At 40.7% G+C, this 19,092-nt stretch overlaps 2 protein-coding genes across 3 annotated transcripts in view; one reads left to right on the top strand and one right to left on the bottom strand.

Annotated features, from left to right (window-relative positions):
- WDR64 (WD repeat domain 64) overlaps positions 1–1,985 on the bottom strand; it is a 54,964-nt gene extending 52,979 nt beyond the window's left edge. For both annotated transcript variants that reach the window (XM_071739085.1, XM_071739086.1), the window contains exon 1: positions 1,776–1,985. The gene's annotated coding sequence lies outside the window, so the exon portion shown is untranslated. The remainder of the gene's footprint in view (positions 1–1,775) is intronic.
- Positions 1,393–16,898, top strand: OPN3 (opsin 3). The gene is made up of 4 exons (XM_071739088.1): positions 1,393–1,855; positions 12,302–12,621; positions 13,454–13,705; positions 15,984–16,898. The coding sequence occupies exons 1-4, from the start codon at positions 1,504–1,506 to the stop codon at positions 16,245–16,247; spliced, it is 1,188 nt and encodes a 395-aa protein (XP_071595189.1). The 5' UTR covers positions 1,393–1,503; the 3' UTR covers positions 16,248–16,898.
- Positions 16,899–19,092: the final 2,194 nt, after the last annotated feature.

The raw sequence follows: 19,092 nt of genomic DNA, 5'->3' as shown, positions 1-19,092 counted from the left end.
TAGTAACTGTCTAGGGGTCATATTGACCTGATAGAAGTTAACATAGAATGCCTGTTTAGTAGAAACTAAGACATTGTTTGGGTAGTCATCACCTTACAAGGGAGATAGATCTACTAAACTGATAGCTATAGCAATCTTGAGATAAGAAATAGAACATGTTGTCAGCTTGGCTGGAGACTGAAGGAATGTGCATGCTCAGAGAAGAAGAGGTGAAAAGGTTACCCAGAGAAAGACCTTTGCTTCATTTTTACTTCATCCCCATGACCCCCACGACCACCACCAAGAGAAACTATGCAAGTGCAGGAGGGAGGAGATTATGGAAATGACCTCTTGGGACTAATATTAATACAAAGTGGGAGTAGGTGATGCATATGCATAGGTGTATTGCAAAATATAATGAATATGCATAACTTCAGTGTATATAAGAAGAGCCTAGGCATGGGTTTGGTGTGCAAGTTAGGAGGAGAGATCCCCCTTGCACCCAGCGCTGGAATAAACACACCTCTCTATAACTTCTCAAGTTGTATAGTTGTCTTTCTGCAAGTCACTATGTGTATAAGAGATGAAAAAAACCTCAGGTATTGTTTGCCAAGACAAAATTCTGTGAAAATTCTGTTGCTTCCAGAGCTGACATGTTTGCTTGTGTTTGTTTTTGCTTTGTTTTGTTTTGTTTCAGTTTGGTTTTTGTTTTTTTTTTCATCTAAGCTAATAATAGATCTAAACTGAAGGTTTTATTTGGACTGTTGTGAAGGCTGTCACACATCAGCACATATGTAGGCCAGCTAGTAAAGCAAACAAGCTAGAGGTCTTCCTGTGAGGAAGATGTTTGGTCTGGCAAGGTGTTTTAATCTTATAGTCATCCTGAGCATAAACTACTGTTATACATCACGGGACAGGTTGGGTTTGGAGACAGTGCAGCCACCCTAGCACACAGACGGGTGTCAGCACAACACCCTGACTACCACCAACTAGAGCTGTACAAAGGCACAATGGGCATTCCAGTGCCATTTTCACACAGCACAGACTGACGACAAAGATCTAAAAATAGGTGATTTTGTAGTGTGAACCTTGGTATCTTACTTGCTCTGTGACTGACAAAAGGGTGTTCACTTGTATTACAAGTTTGCCCAGTCCATGAAGCTGTTGGTCATTTCATGATGTTGCAACTACTGGAGTCACCTCTAAGCACTATGGGGAAGCACTTAGAAGAAACTCAGAAAGTCTAAATATTGATTCAACAGTTTCTGCCTCTTCCCGGAGCCGTGCAAAGGCCAAGTCTGCCCAAACGCTGCTCCCCAGAGGGCAGCGGTGCTGCCGGCAGCCCCAGCCCGGCCATGGGCGAAGCCACCCGAGGGCGCGCCCTCCGTGGGCGGGAAGGCGGAGGGGGCTCCACCTCCTCCTCCTCCTGGACCCGACAGCAGCCTGCAATGGGGCTAGGAGCGGACGGGAAGGCTTCGCCACGCTCCGGCTCGGCTATGAGCGGCGATCCGTGAGCCGTGAGCCATGCACTCGGAGAACAGCACCGGCACGACGAGCCGCCCGGACCCTGCGGCGGGGGAGCAGGAGGTGCCGGGCGAGCGGCCCCTCTTCAGCGCCGGCACCTACGAGCTGCTGGCGCTGCTTGTCGCTACCATCGGCATGCTGGGCTTGTGCAACAACTTGCTGGTGCTGGTGCTCTACTACAAGTTCAAGAGGCTCCGCACGCCCACCAACCTCTTCCTCGTCAACATCAGCCTCAGCGACCTGCTGGTGTCCGTCTTCGGCGTGAGCCTTACCTTCATGTCCTGCCTGAGGAGCCGCTGGGTGTGGGACGCCGCCGGCTGCGTCTGGGACGGCTTCAGCAACAGCCTTTTCGGTGGGTGACGGCACCTCCTGTCCCCTTGGGTCCCTCTTCTCGGCTGCCTTCGCCCTCCTTGCCCGCTTTCCCTGGGGGTTCCCTGCCCGCACCCCAACCCTCACGGCCCCTGCCCCAACCGTCACGGCCCCTGCCCCAACCGTCTTCTCCCTCCCTCCGGCGGCGGCCGCGTCCCTTACAGCTTCTTCTCAGGAGTTTTTTCCCTTGATCGGCCCCTAGTCCCGTCTGGGTTGGGGACGCTCTCCCTCCCTCTTCGCTGTCGGGGCAGGAGGAGGTGCTCTCGCTCCCTTGGCTGGGGAGCCGGGGTCCGGCGGGCGGCCGTGAGGCGATGAGGTGCGCGAGGAGCTTCGGCCGTGAGGGATCGAAGGGGCCGGGGTTGGGGGGCAACTGCTGGCTGAGCAAGGAGAAAGTCGGGAAGCTGAGGAAAATGATCCGGTGCAAACAGCAAATTTATCACGAATCAGTTTCTCGGCCTTCCAGCCCTTGCCGGTGTGTCAGAAAACTTAGAGGAAAAGACAGCAGCTTTGTTAAAAGCGGTCTCAGAGTTGATGGAGTGATGCGCAGACTTCATAAGCGTGAAAGGTTGTATTTTATATGAGTAAATGCTGCGATCTGTGCATAAGGAGCGCGCAGGACACTCGTTATGGGATCAGAAGTGTCCCACCTCGGTGGAACAGGTGGAGACCTGGCAATGTCCTGTGGGAAGTGCTCCCTTGCTGTATATAAAGCTACCCGGCGTCTGGCAGTTCAATTTCTTTATCCATGTGTGAAATTCAAGTTCTGTCTTTCAGTCATAATGGTGTTACTGTTGTCTTTTGGGAAACCAACGGGTTCCTGTGAAAAGGGGCTTTTAGCACTACAGGATTACCTCTGCTGGTTCCATTTTCAAAGACTGTAACCTCTTTACTCTTCTATTCCTGAAATTCATCTGCACAATTTACAGAAGTCTGTAGGAGAGTAAGTGCAATGTGTTAAAAGGAATATGGCTTTGTTTTTACTTATAAAGGATGCTGTAAAGGACCAGGATCATGTTTCTAATGGTAAAAGGAAATGTTTGGCTAAAGAGTAACGAAATCTAAAACTCAGGTCAGTTTCTCTTTTTACTGGCAGAGATGTATAAACTAGAGGTGGATCGCAGTGCACCCATGCAATATGCATGCACTGAAAATTTATCAAGGCAAGCTGAAGTCTTTAGTAAGCTTTGTAGCTTTTCTGTAAAATCTTTGGGGTTTTTTTGTAATGGCACTATATTCAGCCTTTGCTGGGCTGCTGGGATGAAGGTGCATGGTTGCTCATGACTGATTTGACTGCTGCTGCATAGTGCAGCAAAAATCTGATGTCTTGAACACTGTGGTGGCTGCAGGATGGAGTCAGCCATTTAAGCCAGGTTTGGTGTGTCATGATTTCTGCAGTTCACAGCTCTTAGACATTTTCTAGTATTTTCAGGGCAAGTGCTAGAGAACCTAGCTAACTTAAGGCTGCCTAGAGCATTCAGCCACTTCAGATATTTGAAAAACACGAGCACCTACCAGCCATGCATCTGTACATTAAATTTAAACAGGAGAAGTGTAGTTTTGTTTCTATTTTTACCCCTTACCTGTTATACTTAATGTTTTGATGAAGACATTTCCCATACAGAATCAAAAAATTGCATAGTATGGGTATAATGTTAAAAAACAGACTATAATAATCTCTTGCCATCTTCCAAAGATAGAACAAATAGAAACAATGCCAACAACAAAGTTGGCAAGCAGATTGCTTAATTGCACATGATTTTTAGTTTATTTTGAGATGAGCTACATGATTTTTCAGTGTAAGTGTATTCAGTGTTGATGCTTTCCTGCATCCCTTTTTTAAATAAACCTGCTCCCAAAGAACATTAGGTAAATTCATGGGCCTTATCTACAGAGTAGCCAAGCCAGCACCACTGCTTAGCAAAATTACTTCCTCCTGTGCTTGGTCACATTTTTTTCCTCTTCCATAATGTGTTTCAGGGGGAAGATTTTATTTTTTCCTATGATGTATTACAAAAGTGTCTTTGTGTGTAGTCTGTCATATGGAAGTGGAGACTAAATGCACAACTTCAGGAGTATCTGATGCCTGAATCTACTTTGTTCAGTTGCCATGTAAAGTAATAGAAAATGTTTGTTGGCTATTATAATTTGATGGTAACATCATAAAATAATTTCTAATCTTAAGATTTCTTTTTTGTACATATTAGTGTTTTTATATTCTCAGCTAGAAAGATTATTCTTTTCTGTTTGTGAAGATAAACAGAACCTAACTCAGTAGGATAGCAGTGGCACATCAATGCTGAGAGGGAGGTTGGAATTGTGCCCTGTAGGTAGCACCCATATGGACTTGTGCCTCCACAGCTTCTATTTCAATTTTGTATTGAAAGACAGCTATGAAGACAGCAGTAGAAAAGTTCTCCTCACTTTACCAGCCAGTCTAGCAGTTTGGAGGCATTTGAGATTCAGAACTTAGGCACTTTAGGCAGGTGTTCATGTTCTAAACCTTTTCAGTTGAGAAGATGGCAACAGAACCACAGACTGTGTCTAGGAATAATGGCTATTTTTTGTGTTCCTTGCAATAGTCTACTTCTGTGTTATAAACTCTTTATTAGGCAAGCCCATGTAGTTATATCCACTTGCTGTGCCATATTGGGCTGCTCAGAACTTGGTATCCGTTCTACTCTTGGCTACTTTTTTCTCATTGAGCCTTTAGAACATGCAGAGAACTTGCTACAGTGCAAGTGATCATTTTGACTACTGAACATCTCTACTTGTGACTCACCTAACAATCCCAAGTTTCTTATAGACATTAGATTCTGAAGTCAAGATGCAGTTTAGGTACACATCTTCACAGCAGAGGCCATGAAAATGGCTATTGCAAAGCCATTCTTAGCACCCCATATACTACTGTGGGGAAAATTACATAGATCAGCTGACCTATTGACAAGTCTTATTCTTAGATAGATCAGCTCACTAGTTGACAAGTCTTACTCTGAGCTTTGATGATGTTGATTTTGGTCTGAGACAATAATCCTCATTAGATTTAGTTATTCTGAGTTCTAGTACTTTTTAACAGGTGGTGTATCCCGCTGGAATATAATAGCTATTTCAATTAAGTGATGTATTTAATCCATGAGGGTCACCTTTCCATGAAGGCATGCAGTCCACTCTGTGCTGGTCCCCCTGTGTTTGCCACCCTCTTCTTATGTAAGAGCTTGTAATTCTTTTCCTGACTGTATTCAAGCAAGCTGCAAGTAGAAGAGATCAGTGTAATCTCTTTATCTGATTTAGTGATACAAACCTCAGAGGTTTGCTGTCTACTACTGAGAGTATAGGGTTTTGGGTATAATTGCTAGAGAAGACACCTGGCAGCTAAACATACCCAAATGCCTTGTTAACAGATATGGATAACCTCTTACCTGGAGCAAAATTTGTTTAATTATGGAATATATGCTCAGGGTATAATAATCTTTATGTGCATCTGCTGGCTTTTCACAGTCAAAAAAGATTATTTTAAATGACAGTGGTTGCTGCAGAACTTAATGTGTACAGGAGAAGTTTCCATCCTGTCTATCTCCAGGCAGTGGATATCTGTGTTAATGCCTCTGTACATGGGAACAGGTCCTGAGGGTTCAGAGCAAGATTAGTCTGATCATGTGGAACATGCACACTTACCTACCTCTCAAGCATAAGTCACTTCAGCTACAAGTAATGGCAACTAAACCATCTGCCTGTAGAGGTGTTCTAATGCTTTCTGATATATCTGAGCAAGGAAAGAAAGAAGTGGAAAAACTGGTTCATTACAGCAATGATCTTGAGGAACAAGAACCAAAATCTTTGAATCTGAGGAAGTCCCTTGCATTAGAAGATTGCACAGTAAGGGTGTGCTATGGGGTAGGCTTTATATTATTAAACCTTCATTGTGGTTGAAAGGCTAATTTTACTGAAGTGTGATTAGAGACCTCTGTCTTTCCTTATTGTAATATATTCTTATGAGGGTAAATAAACTACCGGCTTTTAGTGTAAAATTAATTGTAAGTATTATGACCCTTCAGGACAGGTAACCATTGGGATATAATGGTTAATGAGATCCAGATATATTCCCTTCCAGTGTACAGGTGAGGTTATTTTATTTATTTTTTAAAGACAAGTTGATTTCCCCTCTCCTCACACACACACAATATTGACATCAGGATCAGAGACTGTCCTTTGGACCCTGCTTCAGTTACAGCCTGTTTTAAAACAAAGCAAAAACATTAATCTATATTGTGAGCTACTTCATGTACTTTGCACACTGAAAGAACTCTGTGCAAGCCTCTTGCATCACCAGTGTATGCTCTATGCACTGATTTAATCTCACTAAAAGCATTTTCTATGGTTACTCAGCAGACAGTTTTAGGATCTTGTCTTATAGACAGCTGGAGGCTCAACCAGCATGCTTTCAGCTTTAGCAAATTTTTTTAAGTGAATTAATCACTTGCAGGATTGAACATGGAAGGGATGATTAATTCCACTGTAGTTTTATAGGAGAGGTGTAAACAAAATATCCTTGAAGTCTGTTGTGTCTGAGAGAAGTGATTTTCATCTACCTAGATTTGTAGACAAATGCTAAAATTTGTTGAAAACTCAGCAGTGATGCATACCTGTCACCTAAAACACCTGTTTGGTGAATTCAAATAGACTGTTATATATTTTGTAATACAGAACTACAGAGTGCAGTGTTTTGGCCATGATTAAGGAGCTGCTTCTACTAAATTGCTGCCATCTAGCTTTTCAAATGTGAAGGAGGTGAGGAGGGATGGCAGAGTGTCCTTCCCATATACGTATTTGATACCCACTCTGTCCAAATTACAAGCCATGTTTTGAGAGGGCAGTATGACAAAGCAGTCAGTAGGTTGTATATTGCATAGAGAGGGACTTAAAAAAAATCTCAAACAACAAGAAACAGCTTAAAACTTCTTGATTCTGAGTGACTGGCTACTGGAGAAGAGAGAGAGTTGCAACATAAAAATTGCATGCTAGTGGCTTACACAAACATTTTTTCTACATTTGACATGTGCAGCTTAAACAGGAATGACCCTGTTCATGCTAGGTAATTCCCCAGGCTTAAATTGGAGCTAAAACTGGCATCTGTAGCTCCCAAACACAAAGAGTGTTTGTGTTTGTAATCAGTACTTACAGAAAGGAGTATTCCCTGAAATGAAAATCTATAGATCAAGCATTATCTGTAAACATGGAGCAGTCAAGTCTTTCAGAGTTAAGAAGACTGATTTGCTGGTAGAGTAAATCAATCCTCAGAGTCCTGGGCCTTAGCCTTGAATCAAAATACATACATTTCAACCATTTCAAGAAGCTCTAAGCATAATCTGAAAGGGACACTGAGGTCTTCTGAATACCAGTTTCACACAACCATCCATCATAAGATAACATTGAAGAGAACACAAAACCACCACCTTCCCCTGCCTCTGAGATGCAACCTCACAGAGTATGAAATCTCACAGCTCTTTAATGCCCAGCAGAGCTATCCCATCCCATCCCATCCCATCCCATCCCATCCCATCCCATCCCATCCCATCCCATCCCATCCCATCCCACCCCATCCCATCCCATCCCATCCCATCCTATCCCATCCCATCCCATCCCATCCCATCCCATCCCATCCCATCCCATCCCATCCCATCCCATCTTCCAAATGCATCATATTTCAGATGTGCATCTTATTGAGATTAATTTAATAGCATTAATTTAATAGGTTTATCTGAACCACAAATGACCAATACTTTTGATTGCTTTCTACACAATCCTGCATTAATCCCCTAACCATGATCATCTGACAATTCCCTCCACCCTTCCTGACATAAGCATTTAGTGTTAATATTGGGCAAAGATACAAAACTGTGAACTTGGCATGAAGAGTGATGCAAGCTAAACCTTACGATAAAATGTTTTGAAAGAAGAAATCACTAACAGTGGAAAGATGACTGAAAGATGTTGGAGACTAATACTCTAATCCAGAAAAGGATCTTTAGAATGAAACTCAGAAAGCTTTGGGGTAAGATCCAAAGTGAACAGTGAATGAAGTCCTTATGTAAAGAGGCTCTGTTAGTATTTCATACAAGTTTGCTTGAATGAAGGCTTCAGAATTCATTTGTGAATGCTTTGCAGTGAACTATAATAAATTTCACTCAGCCTCCTCTGTAGCTTCATTGACATTTAATGGGAAAAATCTGGATGACAAGCAAATAAGCACTGCATCTAACAAATGTATAAAACAAGTGAATCTTCATGTATTTGTTTCAAGCTTTAACTGTGTATCTGAAACCATTTTTACACTTCTGCTAGTTGTCTTGCACAACAAAACACATCAATCTAGAAGATTAGCTTTTATAGAAATTGTTCTGATGTAATAGCTTCAGCCTCAAGGGCAAACTGATAAGCATGTGTATTGCAAGTTTATTGATAGTTCGTATTGATATGGAAACTCTTTTCTTTAAATATGGAAAGTTGATTAAAGACTGACTTGTTGACCTCTGTAGACCTGACCACAAATAAATCTGGTATGGCCAAGAATTATTAGAAGCAGGTCCTTTAAGAAATGAGCCCATAAATTCATTTGTGAGTGACTTCAAAATGAATGACTTTTTATGGAACCTTTTGAACTATGCATCTTGATAGGTCTTGTGGAAAGCTCTGTTTTACCATGAAAACCATTTCCCCAGGAGTAGCTCATACCCATCAGTCTTTGTCTTTTCTCCATCTTCTTGGTATTCACCCTTCAAGTACTAGAACATGGTGATGAGGTCTCCCCAAGGCCTTTTTTTCTCTGTCAGGCTTCCCTGTTCTTTGTGGCCTGACAAATGCTGAGTAGAGTAAGGTAATGACTTCTTTACTTGTGCTGGTGATGCCCTTGTTGATGCAACTCAGCATCCTCTTGCCTTGCTTTCCCACTGAAGCACACTGTTAACTCATGTTGAGCTTGCTGTCCACCAGGACTCCCCCATCCCTTTCTGCATAGCTGCTCCCCAGCTGGGTAGATCCCAGTCTGTGCTGCACTCCTGGATTGTGTTTTTCCAGGTGCCAGACCTTACATTTGTCCTTGTTGAACTACTTGTTAGCCTCCCCTTCCAGCTGGCCCAGGTCTTCCTGGAGTGTGGCTCTTCCTCCTGGCGTGTCTGCTTCCCCACTTGGTGTTGCCTGCAAACTTCACCAGGGTGCACTTGATCCCAAACATCCAGATCACTTACAAAAATATTGAACAGCAATGGGCCCAATATTGGTCCCAGGGGACCCTGGTTTTGATGGGTTGTCAGTAGAAAAAGGAGACATTCACCACCACTCTGTGTGTGTGACCAGTCAGCCTGTTCCCCATCCACTGGACAAACTGTCTAGACTGTAACATGTCCATTTCTCCAGGGTGAGGCTGTGAGGAGCAGTATTGAAAGCCTTGCAGAAAAATCCAAGCAGACTATGTCCACTGCTTGTCCCACACCAGAAGAACAGGTTACTTTGTTGCAGAATGTGATCAGGTTTGTGAAGCATGATTTGCCCTTGGTGAATCTGTGCTGGTTTATGCCAGTCATGCTTCATTTGACTCATGCAAGCCCCCAGGAGGATTTGTTCCATAACTTTTCCAGGGGCTGAAATAAGTCTGATGGGCTTATAATTTCCTGAATTCTCCTTTAAGCCCTACTTGCAGATGAGGATGACATTAGCCTTCTTCCAGTCTTCTGGGATGTCCTCGATCTCCATGAGTTCCCAAAGATTATGGAGCGCAGCCTCGCAGCGATGTCAGCCAGCTCTATGGATACCCTCATGCACATAAGGTCAGGGCCCATCCATCTGTAGGGGTCAAGCTCCTGTAACAGTTCACATACCAGCCCTTCCTTCACTTCTGGTGGGTCTGTGTTGCATCAACCTGGATTTTTCTTTCCAAGGACAGAAATTAATGTCAGGTAGATGGAAATAGTTCTAAAAAAGGACAGTCTACAGATTCTTATGGAGTAATGCATGTTTAACTTCAGTAATGAGAGTTCATCTATAGAATTTATATATTAAAAATATGGACAGTCAAATTTACAACTCTAACAAAGTTATTTGCGTTCTGTGGGAGTACAGTAGTATTGTGTACACCTTTTTTTCATACTTTTTTTTGTAACATGAAATGAGGGGCCAAAAAAAAGCATGGCAATCTTGGACCTTCCTGTGTTAAATAACTTCTGAAATGCTGATGATGCTACTCAGAAATTATTCCTCTGACTATTTCTGTTCCACTCAGCAATATCTGATTCATGAGAGATGCTGCCTGTAGTTCTGTTCTGCTTGTTCAGTAGCTTATTGATAATCCTTCATCTGAGAATTGAAAGTGCTTGTCTGCCCATTTAAATACATGCCTCCTTAGATGTGATGAAGCAAGATAAATTATACCCACTGAATGCACTTAAATTTTGTTTTCTTATGAATTCTTTCATTATGTAGCCCCATCTAGAAGTTACAAAAATGACATAAACCCAAGTGACTCTTCAACATCATCTACAGTACCCTCCACCAGAAATAATGTTGAGGTTTTTCCCTAGTTACAGACTTTATCTTTGTAATACACATTTTAAAACTCATCTCCTTAAGGCAGATTTCAGTATTCCTGTTCTTACAAATATTTCTGCATGTCATCTACCATCAATAAACAGGCAGCTCATGGCCCCCAGAATATGAGGGGCTTTTTTTTTTTTTTTTTTTTTTTTTTTTTTTTTTTTTTTTAAATTCCCTACATTTTATCTTATCTTGCAAATTATCTTGCAAAGACATTTTGTTTCCAGTTTCAATTTTTGTGGCTAACTATTTCAGCCTCTGCTCTTACCATTATGACCTTGTTACAGAGGACATCCTGCATCAAATAGGCAAATAGGAATTTATTGTAATACACTGACCTGCATTTCTTGCCTGGTGCACGAATGCTACCAGACACTTCTTGAATACCACCAGAGCAGGGATTTGCACTTTAGTACCTACTGTCCATCAGGCTAACCAAGGTCTCTTTTATGGTTCAGAGAGGAAACTCAAGTATCCCTTTAAATGGCACGGTTTTCAGTTTCAGACAGTTTCAGACTGTTTTCAGGAGCTTGATCTAAACCTGTTCAGAGACCTATGTGTAAGCACCAATTTTTAGATACATTGAGCTAATGATGAATTCCTTGAGAATGTCAAAGACTCAGTAAGTTATTGCCTCTGAACACCTGCACTTTCAACCAAGCACATGTGCTTTCAATTACTTTATCCTGGCCAGAATTCAGTACTTGTATATAAAAGCTGATGAGGAAATATTAAAAGTACACAGAGATATTTGTCATAGAATGCCATTGCAGGGAGAAGAAAGGGGGTAAAGAGTAAGAAGTTTATGTAGGTATTCTGACTCACTGTCCTCAGGAGCTGCTCTTTCTTTCCATTGATCACAGACAAAGCCTCAGTGTATTATATAGTAAACAAACAGAGCCTACAGTTGTGATCTGAGAGCTGGAGACCTGTCAGCCTGACCTTGCTGCAGGGGAAAATTGAGAGGTTCATCTCTAAGGTGCTCACATGGCAAATGCAGGACAGCCAGGTCCTGCTTGAGCAGCCTGATCTTCTATGACCAGGTGGACAGCCTCGTAGATGAGGGAAAGGCTTTGGATGTTGTGTACTTGGACTTTGGTAAAGCCTTTGATACCATCTCCCACAGTGTTCTCCTAGAGAAGCTGCTGGCTCATGGCAAAGAAAGGTATAACTCTATGGATTAAAAACTGGCTACATGGTTGGGCCCAGAGAATGCTGCTGAATGGAGGTAAATCCAGTTGGCAGCCAGTCAGTAGTGATGTCCCCAAAGGGACATGATATGCATTGAAGGTGCATATCTATGCTTTAAGTTGTTGTAGGCTTTCTTTGACTTCAGTCTCAATCCTAGGAATCCCTGAGGTACCCGATAGATTTTATTATTGCTGGTTATCTGATTTTTATACTACAGCTTTCTTTAAAAATCAAACAAATTCCCCACACACACAGATACACATCTTTCCCCCAAGAGCAGCAACAAGAATTGCCAACCAAAAATGACCCTTGGAGCATGTTCTCCCACTTAATGAAGTAACATTTAGGAAAAAGTAAAGTATTAGCTGGTTTTTTTCCTCTTTTCTTACTTCTTGGCCATTGTTGTTCATGGATCAGGTGCCAGCATCCTATTCTGAGTAGTTCTGAAGTAGTTCTGAAGTTAGTGATACTGTTTGAGATAGTAGTTAGTAAGTAATAGGGTTTGACCCAGAAAGTTTACTGATGTTAAAGTCATAATATGAGCTTGCTAATTTTGAGGTAGCCTGATAGCAAAGAAAACATTTATCAAGAGGACTTCAGTCCAGCTTGCAATGTTTGTGAATGATTTAAGTGATTTTCTTTTTTTTTCTTACAGGAATTGTTTCAATTATGACTCTCACTGTTCTTGCCTATGAACGCTACATTCGAGTAGTCCATGCAAAAGTGATTGACTTCTCTTGGTCTTGGAGGGCTATCACATACATATGGCTCTACTCATTAGCCTGGACTGGAGCACCTCTTTTGGGCTGGAACAGATACACACTGGAAATTCATGGATTAGGTTGCTCAGTGGACTGGAAGTCAAAAGACCCCAATGATACCTCCTTTGTGCTCCTTTTTTTCCTTGGCTGCCTAGTAGCACCTGTTGGGATAATGACCTATTGCTATGGCCATATTCTTTATGCAGTAAGGATGGTAAGTTCATTCATAAAGACTTCTCTTAATGTAACACGTTCAATGCAAGATGTTCATTCTGTATATTAAGCTTGGACCATAGCCTAAATTTGCACTTTCATTTCCTATTCAAACTTTTGAATGTGTAATGTTCATTAAAGTCAGAGACCCCTAGAAAGGATGTAGATCTTTAGTGTCAGAAAGTGTTATCATAATATATTTTGTAGATAATTATTCTTGATCCACTCAAGTTTGTGGTCAGCAGTATTAGGACAACTGATAACTTGCAGAGAACCCTCATGTACCTGTCCCACCTGATTTTCTGACTCACTCAGATAACACTGAGAACCTGCTGTCCAGTGGTTCTGCTTTAAACAGCAATTTCTTAATTTTAGGGTAACAAGCTGAGTGGCAGAGCAATAAAGAGAAATTGATTTATAACATTTTCTTTTCTTGAAAGATTACTTATGACATGGATCTAAAGGACTGTCTAAATAGTCTGATAAAGGACCAGTAAATGTAAACTGACCTTGCTTATTCCAGTGGATGAGACCAAGCTATTTTCCTAAAGTACCTAAAACTATAGGTGCAGCACGCTTTGTTACATCACTGGACACGTTCCAGTAGGTTTCCTATTCTATTTTTCCTCACATTATATTTTTACAATTAATACACATGATAAGTTTTAGGGAACCATGATGTGAACTTCCAGAAGAACTGTGATTCCCTAGGTAAGGTGTATAGTGTCTCTGTCTGAAGCTAAATCAGTTATTTATAACTAAATGTAGAATTATTCCTTTTCAAGTAAAATATAGAGCTATTTTACTGTACCATTTATCTTTTCCTTCTACAGCTTCACTGTGTGGAAGATTTTCAGACTGTTCAAGTGATCAGACTTCTCAAATATGAAAAGAAGGTGGCTAAAATGTGTTTCTTAATGATCTCCACTTTCCTTATTTGTTGGATGCCCTATGCAGTGGTCTCCCTGCTCATAACATATGGCCATAGCAACCTTGTAACTCCAACTGTAGCTATTATCCCATCTTTCTTTGCCAAGTCAAGCACGGCCTATAATCCAGTCATCTATATCTTCATGAATAGAAAGGTAGGAGCATTAAAGGTTTTCTTATTTTAGTAATTAGTAGCCAATACTACAGTTGCCTTATCAGAAATTTGACTTTAAATGTCTGAGTTCACATATGAGCACTCACAAAAAAAGAGAGTGGAAAGTGTGTCAAAATTTGTCTAGTTTTGGCAGTTTACCTGTGAAGTGTAACTAGAAAACCTCATCTGAATCACTCCTTTACCTCAACAGAACTCCACCAGAGAAAAATCAGAATATACAGTGTCTGCTTTTTGGGGAATAAAAATACTTGTATCTGAGTTTTCCATTATGGCAACACAAGGAACAATTGGGCAACTTGGTGTAGTAATTCAAATATTACACCAATAGCATTTCTCAAAGCTTCATTGTACTCAAAGCTGGAATCTTGTGTGGATGACAGTGAAATGCTTTTTGGAAACAAGTTATATGCTGTTAAGCAGATGTACCTATTTATGAGAAGCAACTTCTTAGTTTTGTCTGCTTTTGTAGGCTTCATTATGAAAAGAAGACTGCTGATTTAATGGTTGTAACTGGTTCTTTTCAGTGCTTTATAAAGCAAAGAGAGAATGGAAATATTTGGAGTAACCACTGCCATGTCAAACGCACGGAAACTAGAAAGCTATAGAACTTTCTGTAAATCATCAGTACTGTGAAGATAACCACTGAGTACACTTAGGCAGTGTTGGTAAATTTAGACATTTAAATGCCTTCACTATAACCCAGGACACTCACTGGAAGTGCAAACATGCACATTGTGAACTTCTGAAACCAAGATTGCATAGAGTTAAAGGTATCTGGAGTTTAACAGAACCACTTGAAAAAGGGTAAAAAATCATGAATGATTGCTAGAAAGATATCCCTGTTTTTTTGTCATATTTTAGCTCATTATAAAAATGGAATTCTCTGTGACTTCCTACACTGGCTTGCATTTGCCAGGCAGGAGCGTGGGCCAGCCAGCAATTTCTGAAATCTCCAAGACCTCCACATGACCCTTTTCTTGCACCAGATTATCTTGCTCTGTCATCTTGTAGCTTTCTAGGTTTCCTTCTGAACAGGACCTATTACATTCCCAGTGTCAAAATAGAATTAATTTCACATAACAAAACCTTGTTCCCAACTGGCATGACAAAGAGCTTCTTGAATAACAGCTGGAAAATCAAAGTCACTTGCCATGCAGAATAATACAGAATAATCCTTAACACAGGCAAATGGAAAGCTGTTTAGAAAGATGTTCAAGTAGGGAGTAGAAAAGGTTGGGTTTTCCCCCAATTCCCATTTGTTGTTATGGGACTTTTTTCTTGGTTTGTTGCAGTTTTTTTGTGTGTTTGTTTTTGTTTTGTTTTCTTTTACTTTCTTTTAAGCACTCTTATACATTCCAGGCATTTCTTGGCTTAAGTTATTAAAGGAGGAAGCTGCCTACTTATTTCTAGTAAAAACAGAGAAATTCCCCCAATAATCATATATGTGCTTTAGATGTTTACAGACATGCAGCTACTGAATGAGTGCATCCTTTAATCTCCATACCTGAGTGCTTTGCTGTGTGAAAGGGAGGCCATAACTGGAGCATTTAAAACAGTGCTACTACTGGAATTACCATTCTATATGGTAATAAAGATTTCACTGAATACCTTGCATTATTTAATCACAAGGTAGTATGGACTTCCTTTATCAGAAGTGGCTCCTAGTTAACTGGAAGGCTTCTGTTCCTTCCATGTTCAGTGGAACATTTTAGCTCTATATTACCGACTATTGAAATTTCATTTTATATCTATGACATTCAGTACTTTTGTAAAAGTTCCAGACCTTGGAGTTACTTAAAAGGAAGAAAATATCTCTTTATATCCCTTTCTTCACCTTCTTCCTTCCTTCCATGTCCTCCTGTGAAGTGTTTCTCTGAATATTCTTCTGTTAGATCAAATGTGTGGTTTCTGAAAATGAGAACAATACCTGTACCACACTTTGAGCCATGTTCCCTTAGCAAATTACTGATGGCAGATCTCGCTACTGGTAAAACACTAAAATACATTTCAGTGCCCTCTACTGGCTAAGTGATGCTATTCAGCTCTTTGAGGAATAGGAAAAAAAGCAAGCAAACAAAAATAACTAAACAAAACGAAACACTAAAAAGCCATCATCTTTGTTACATCACTGAAACTAAAACAAGGAGGGGAGGGACAGAAACCTCTTGTTGTGATTCATTTATCGCAATGCTGTGTTCACTGTATCTTAGTGAGTGCTTAGGAAGTTGTAGCTTCATTCTCTTTATTCTTTCTTGCAGTTTCGACAATGCCTCCTGCAGCTCCTGTGCTTTCGCTTGATGAGGTTCCAGAGGACTGTGAAAGAGACACCATCAACAGGGAATGACAAACCAATAAGGCCAATAGTTATGTCTCAGAAAGCAGGGAACAGACCAAAGAAGAAAGTGACTTTCAGCTCTTCGTCTGTCATTTTTATTATCACCAGTGATGACACTCAGCAAATAGATGATAACAGCAAATACAATGGGACGAAGGTAAATGTCATCCAAGTGAAGTCACTATAGGGATGAGCTAAAGACATTGGAAAATGAGACGGACTTCAGCCAGCAGACTCTTTAGGTTGGAGATTCAGTGGCACTGTACAGGGGCTGCCAAAAGAAACCATATCCTTAAGCTGTGAAAAACTGGAGGGATTCTGCCACTGAAGCGTGTAGGATTGCCATTCAGAACTTGGTCAGGTTGGAGAAATGTGTTGACAGAAATGTTACAAAGCAAGCACAGGGTCCTGTGCTTGGGAAGAAACAGTGCTACAACACAGCAGGTCTGCTTAGGATGCAGCTCTGTGGAACAGGACATGGAGTCCTGCTGTTCAATGAGCAGGGCATGATCCTGCAGTGTGTCTGGGCAGCAAGGAAGGGCACCAGCATCCCAGGCTGTGACAGAATTGGAGACAGTAGTCTGAAGAAATTATGCTCTCAGCTCAGCCCTCACTAGAATACATTTAGATACTGTATCCAGTTTTGGGACCCCAATACCAGAAAGACATCTGTAAACTGGGGTGAGTTCAGTGGAGTCCCCCAAGATTGTCAGAGTCTGCAGGAGAGAGGCTGGGGAAGCTGATGACTTAGCAAGCCATTCTCTCAGTGCTACCTGGTAGCACCCCTGAGCTACACAGTGGAGAAAATCATGCAAACCAAAGCACAGATGAAAAAAGGTCAGTGAAAAGAGAGAATAGGGTTTATTTTGTGTTTTGGGGGTTTTTTTGTTTGGTTGGGTTTTTTTTTGTTTTGTTTTGTTTTTTTTTTTTTTTTTAATATTATGTGCTTTATTCATCTTTGTATTAATCCTGAACTTGCTCTGGCATTATGGTGAAAGTAATGGTGTAAAGAAGAGCAGAGTAGCACTTGCCAAAGTTGCAGTGTAAGGAATTATTGTCTTACTTGGAGCTCAGTAAACAGCAAATATAGATTTTTATCTCCCCCCCTCACCTATGTAAGTGTTGCTGGTACAAAATGGCAACAGGATGCTGCCTGAGACACAGCTTCCTGTCAGCATTAGGTGAGTAAATTAGAGAACTAATTCTGAACTAGAGCAGCTGCTAAATGGGCAGTGTGCACCTGCAACATGCAGCTTTTCTGTTTTCTGTGAAAGCTGTAAGAAAAACAACTAAGAAACTTTGTTTCCTCGAGGAAGTGTAAAGCCAGCACTCTGAATGACTGGTGGCAATGTAACCACTGGTCCTCTAGTCAAGAATAAAATTTAAGAAACAAAGAGAATAAATCAGTATCTGAATGTAGAAGCTTTCAGCTGCTTCCTGGCAGTAGGGAGTAACCTCAGCTCAGAAAAAGCAACCGTGTCTGTGCTTGTTCCTGAGCCCTTGGCTCAGGCAAATTCCTTATATGTGCAACCTTCTAGAGCTTTAGCACTGGTGAGCCAGCGGTGTGTCATATTTATCCAGAGTCTACTCTGGTTTCTAGATAAAATCATATACTTTGAGAGAAAATAGATAATAAAAACTTGTCTTTTTTTTCTTTTATATTTATTTTTTTTATTTTGCTGTGAATAGATAAGTTGTTTTACCATGTCAAAGGTCTGCCTTTACTAAAGCATGTTCATTGCTATGTCAAGAACTACTTTTTCAGCAAGTGATCACTATATCTATGCACATTAATATCTATGAAAGGAGGAAGATGTACATTAGCATTCTATGTAATGATTCCATCCTTTTAAAAAGATGTTTGGTATTCTATTGTTTTCTGTATATTGAGCCTTCAATGAGTTATTAAATTTACCTTATTTATATCAATGTGTTTTTGGTGAAATATTTTTTTGTCTACTGAGAGGGGGATTTTTTGGTATCATCACTTTTTGGGTACAACTTGAAGGGTAGAATTAGGCCCTGACAAAACAATAATATTTCAGAATTCCATCTGACCTTTGTAAAGAACTGTAAAGATGGATTGTAAAGAGAAGCTACTCACTGTTCAGATTCATGAAGGTAACATTTGAGTAATTTACATTAACAGTATATGATCTTTGAAATAATTAGTGTACAAAATACTTACCACTGTAGTGCATGGCACACTAACAATTATGTATCAGTACATGAAACTGAACACTAAAAATTCTTGCAAATTTGTTATCTTGGCTATTTGGTGCAAATTGGTCATCTAAAGTGATAAATTTTGTGAAATATTTGAGTTAACTTTTTCTTACAGCTGTAAAGTGTCACTAGCTTTAAGGTGTCCATATGAAGTTAGCAAGCTGCAGTCCTATTGGCTTACTTTTTAAGCTTAACTATTTTCTGTGGGTAGCTGCACCACTGATGCAAAATTCACACCCTGCTACAGAATTTAAGTATTGTGATCAGTCACAATATCAATATGAGTATCACCAGGTTATTATTAGATTTGTTATATGTTTGTAAAATTTAAAGTTCATTTTTGGCCTAATCTGGGTATGTATTTGGGGTTGCAATAAACTGGCAAGTTTATTGCAATGGAGGTGCAGAGATTTATGTGATACATTTCTCTCCCATTACAGGAAATGGAAGAGGAAGGTTGTTAGCATTACCAGTTGGACCATTAGTTGTTCCTAAAGTATCAGAAATGCTGACTAAGAAAGGGGAGAAGATAGACAGTGTGAAGGGCAAAAGCATAAGAGGAGATGAGAAGGGTACTTTATTTATGAAGAGTTTAAATAAAGTAGTTGCTAAGAATTTTTATGATCCTGTCAAGCAAGGGACAGTGGAAGGTGTGGTGAGTACCATGATAGCCTCCGAGCTAATCCATCTCTCTTAATGGTGTTTCACTGATTACTGGAAAAATACATATGATGCTTTAGCTGGAATGCCATCTCCTGCAAATGCAGGAGGCTCAGTTAAATTGCTTCCCAGCAGCTGGTGTGTCA

Source organism: Heliangelus exortis, chromosome 3, assembly GCF_036169615.1.
Source record: "Heliangelus exortis chromosome 3, bHelExo1.hap1, whole genome shotgun sequence".
In the NCBI taxonomy this organism is placed as follows: domain Eukaryota; kingdom Metazoa; phylum Chordata; class Aves; order Apodiformes; family Trochilidae; genus Heliangelus; species Heliangelus exortis.
This window is presented reverse-complemented; position numbering and strand designations above follow the sequence as displayed.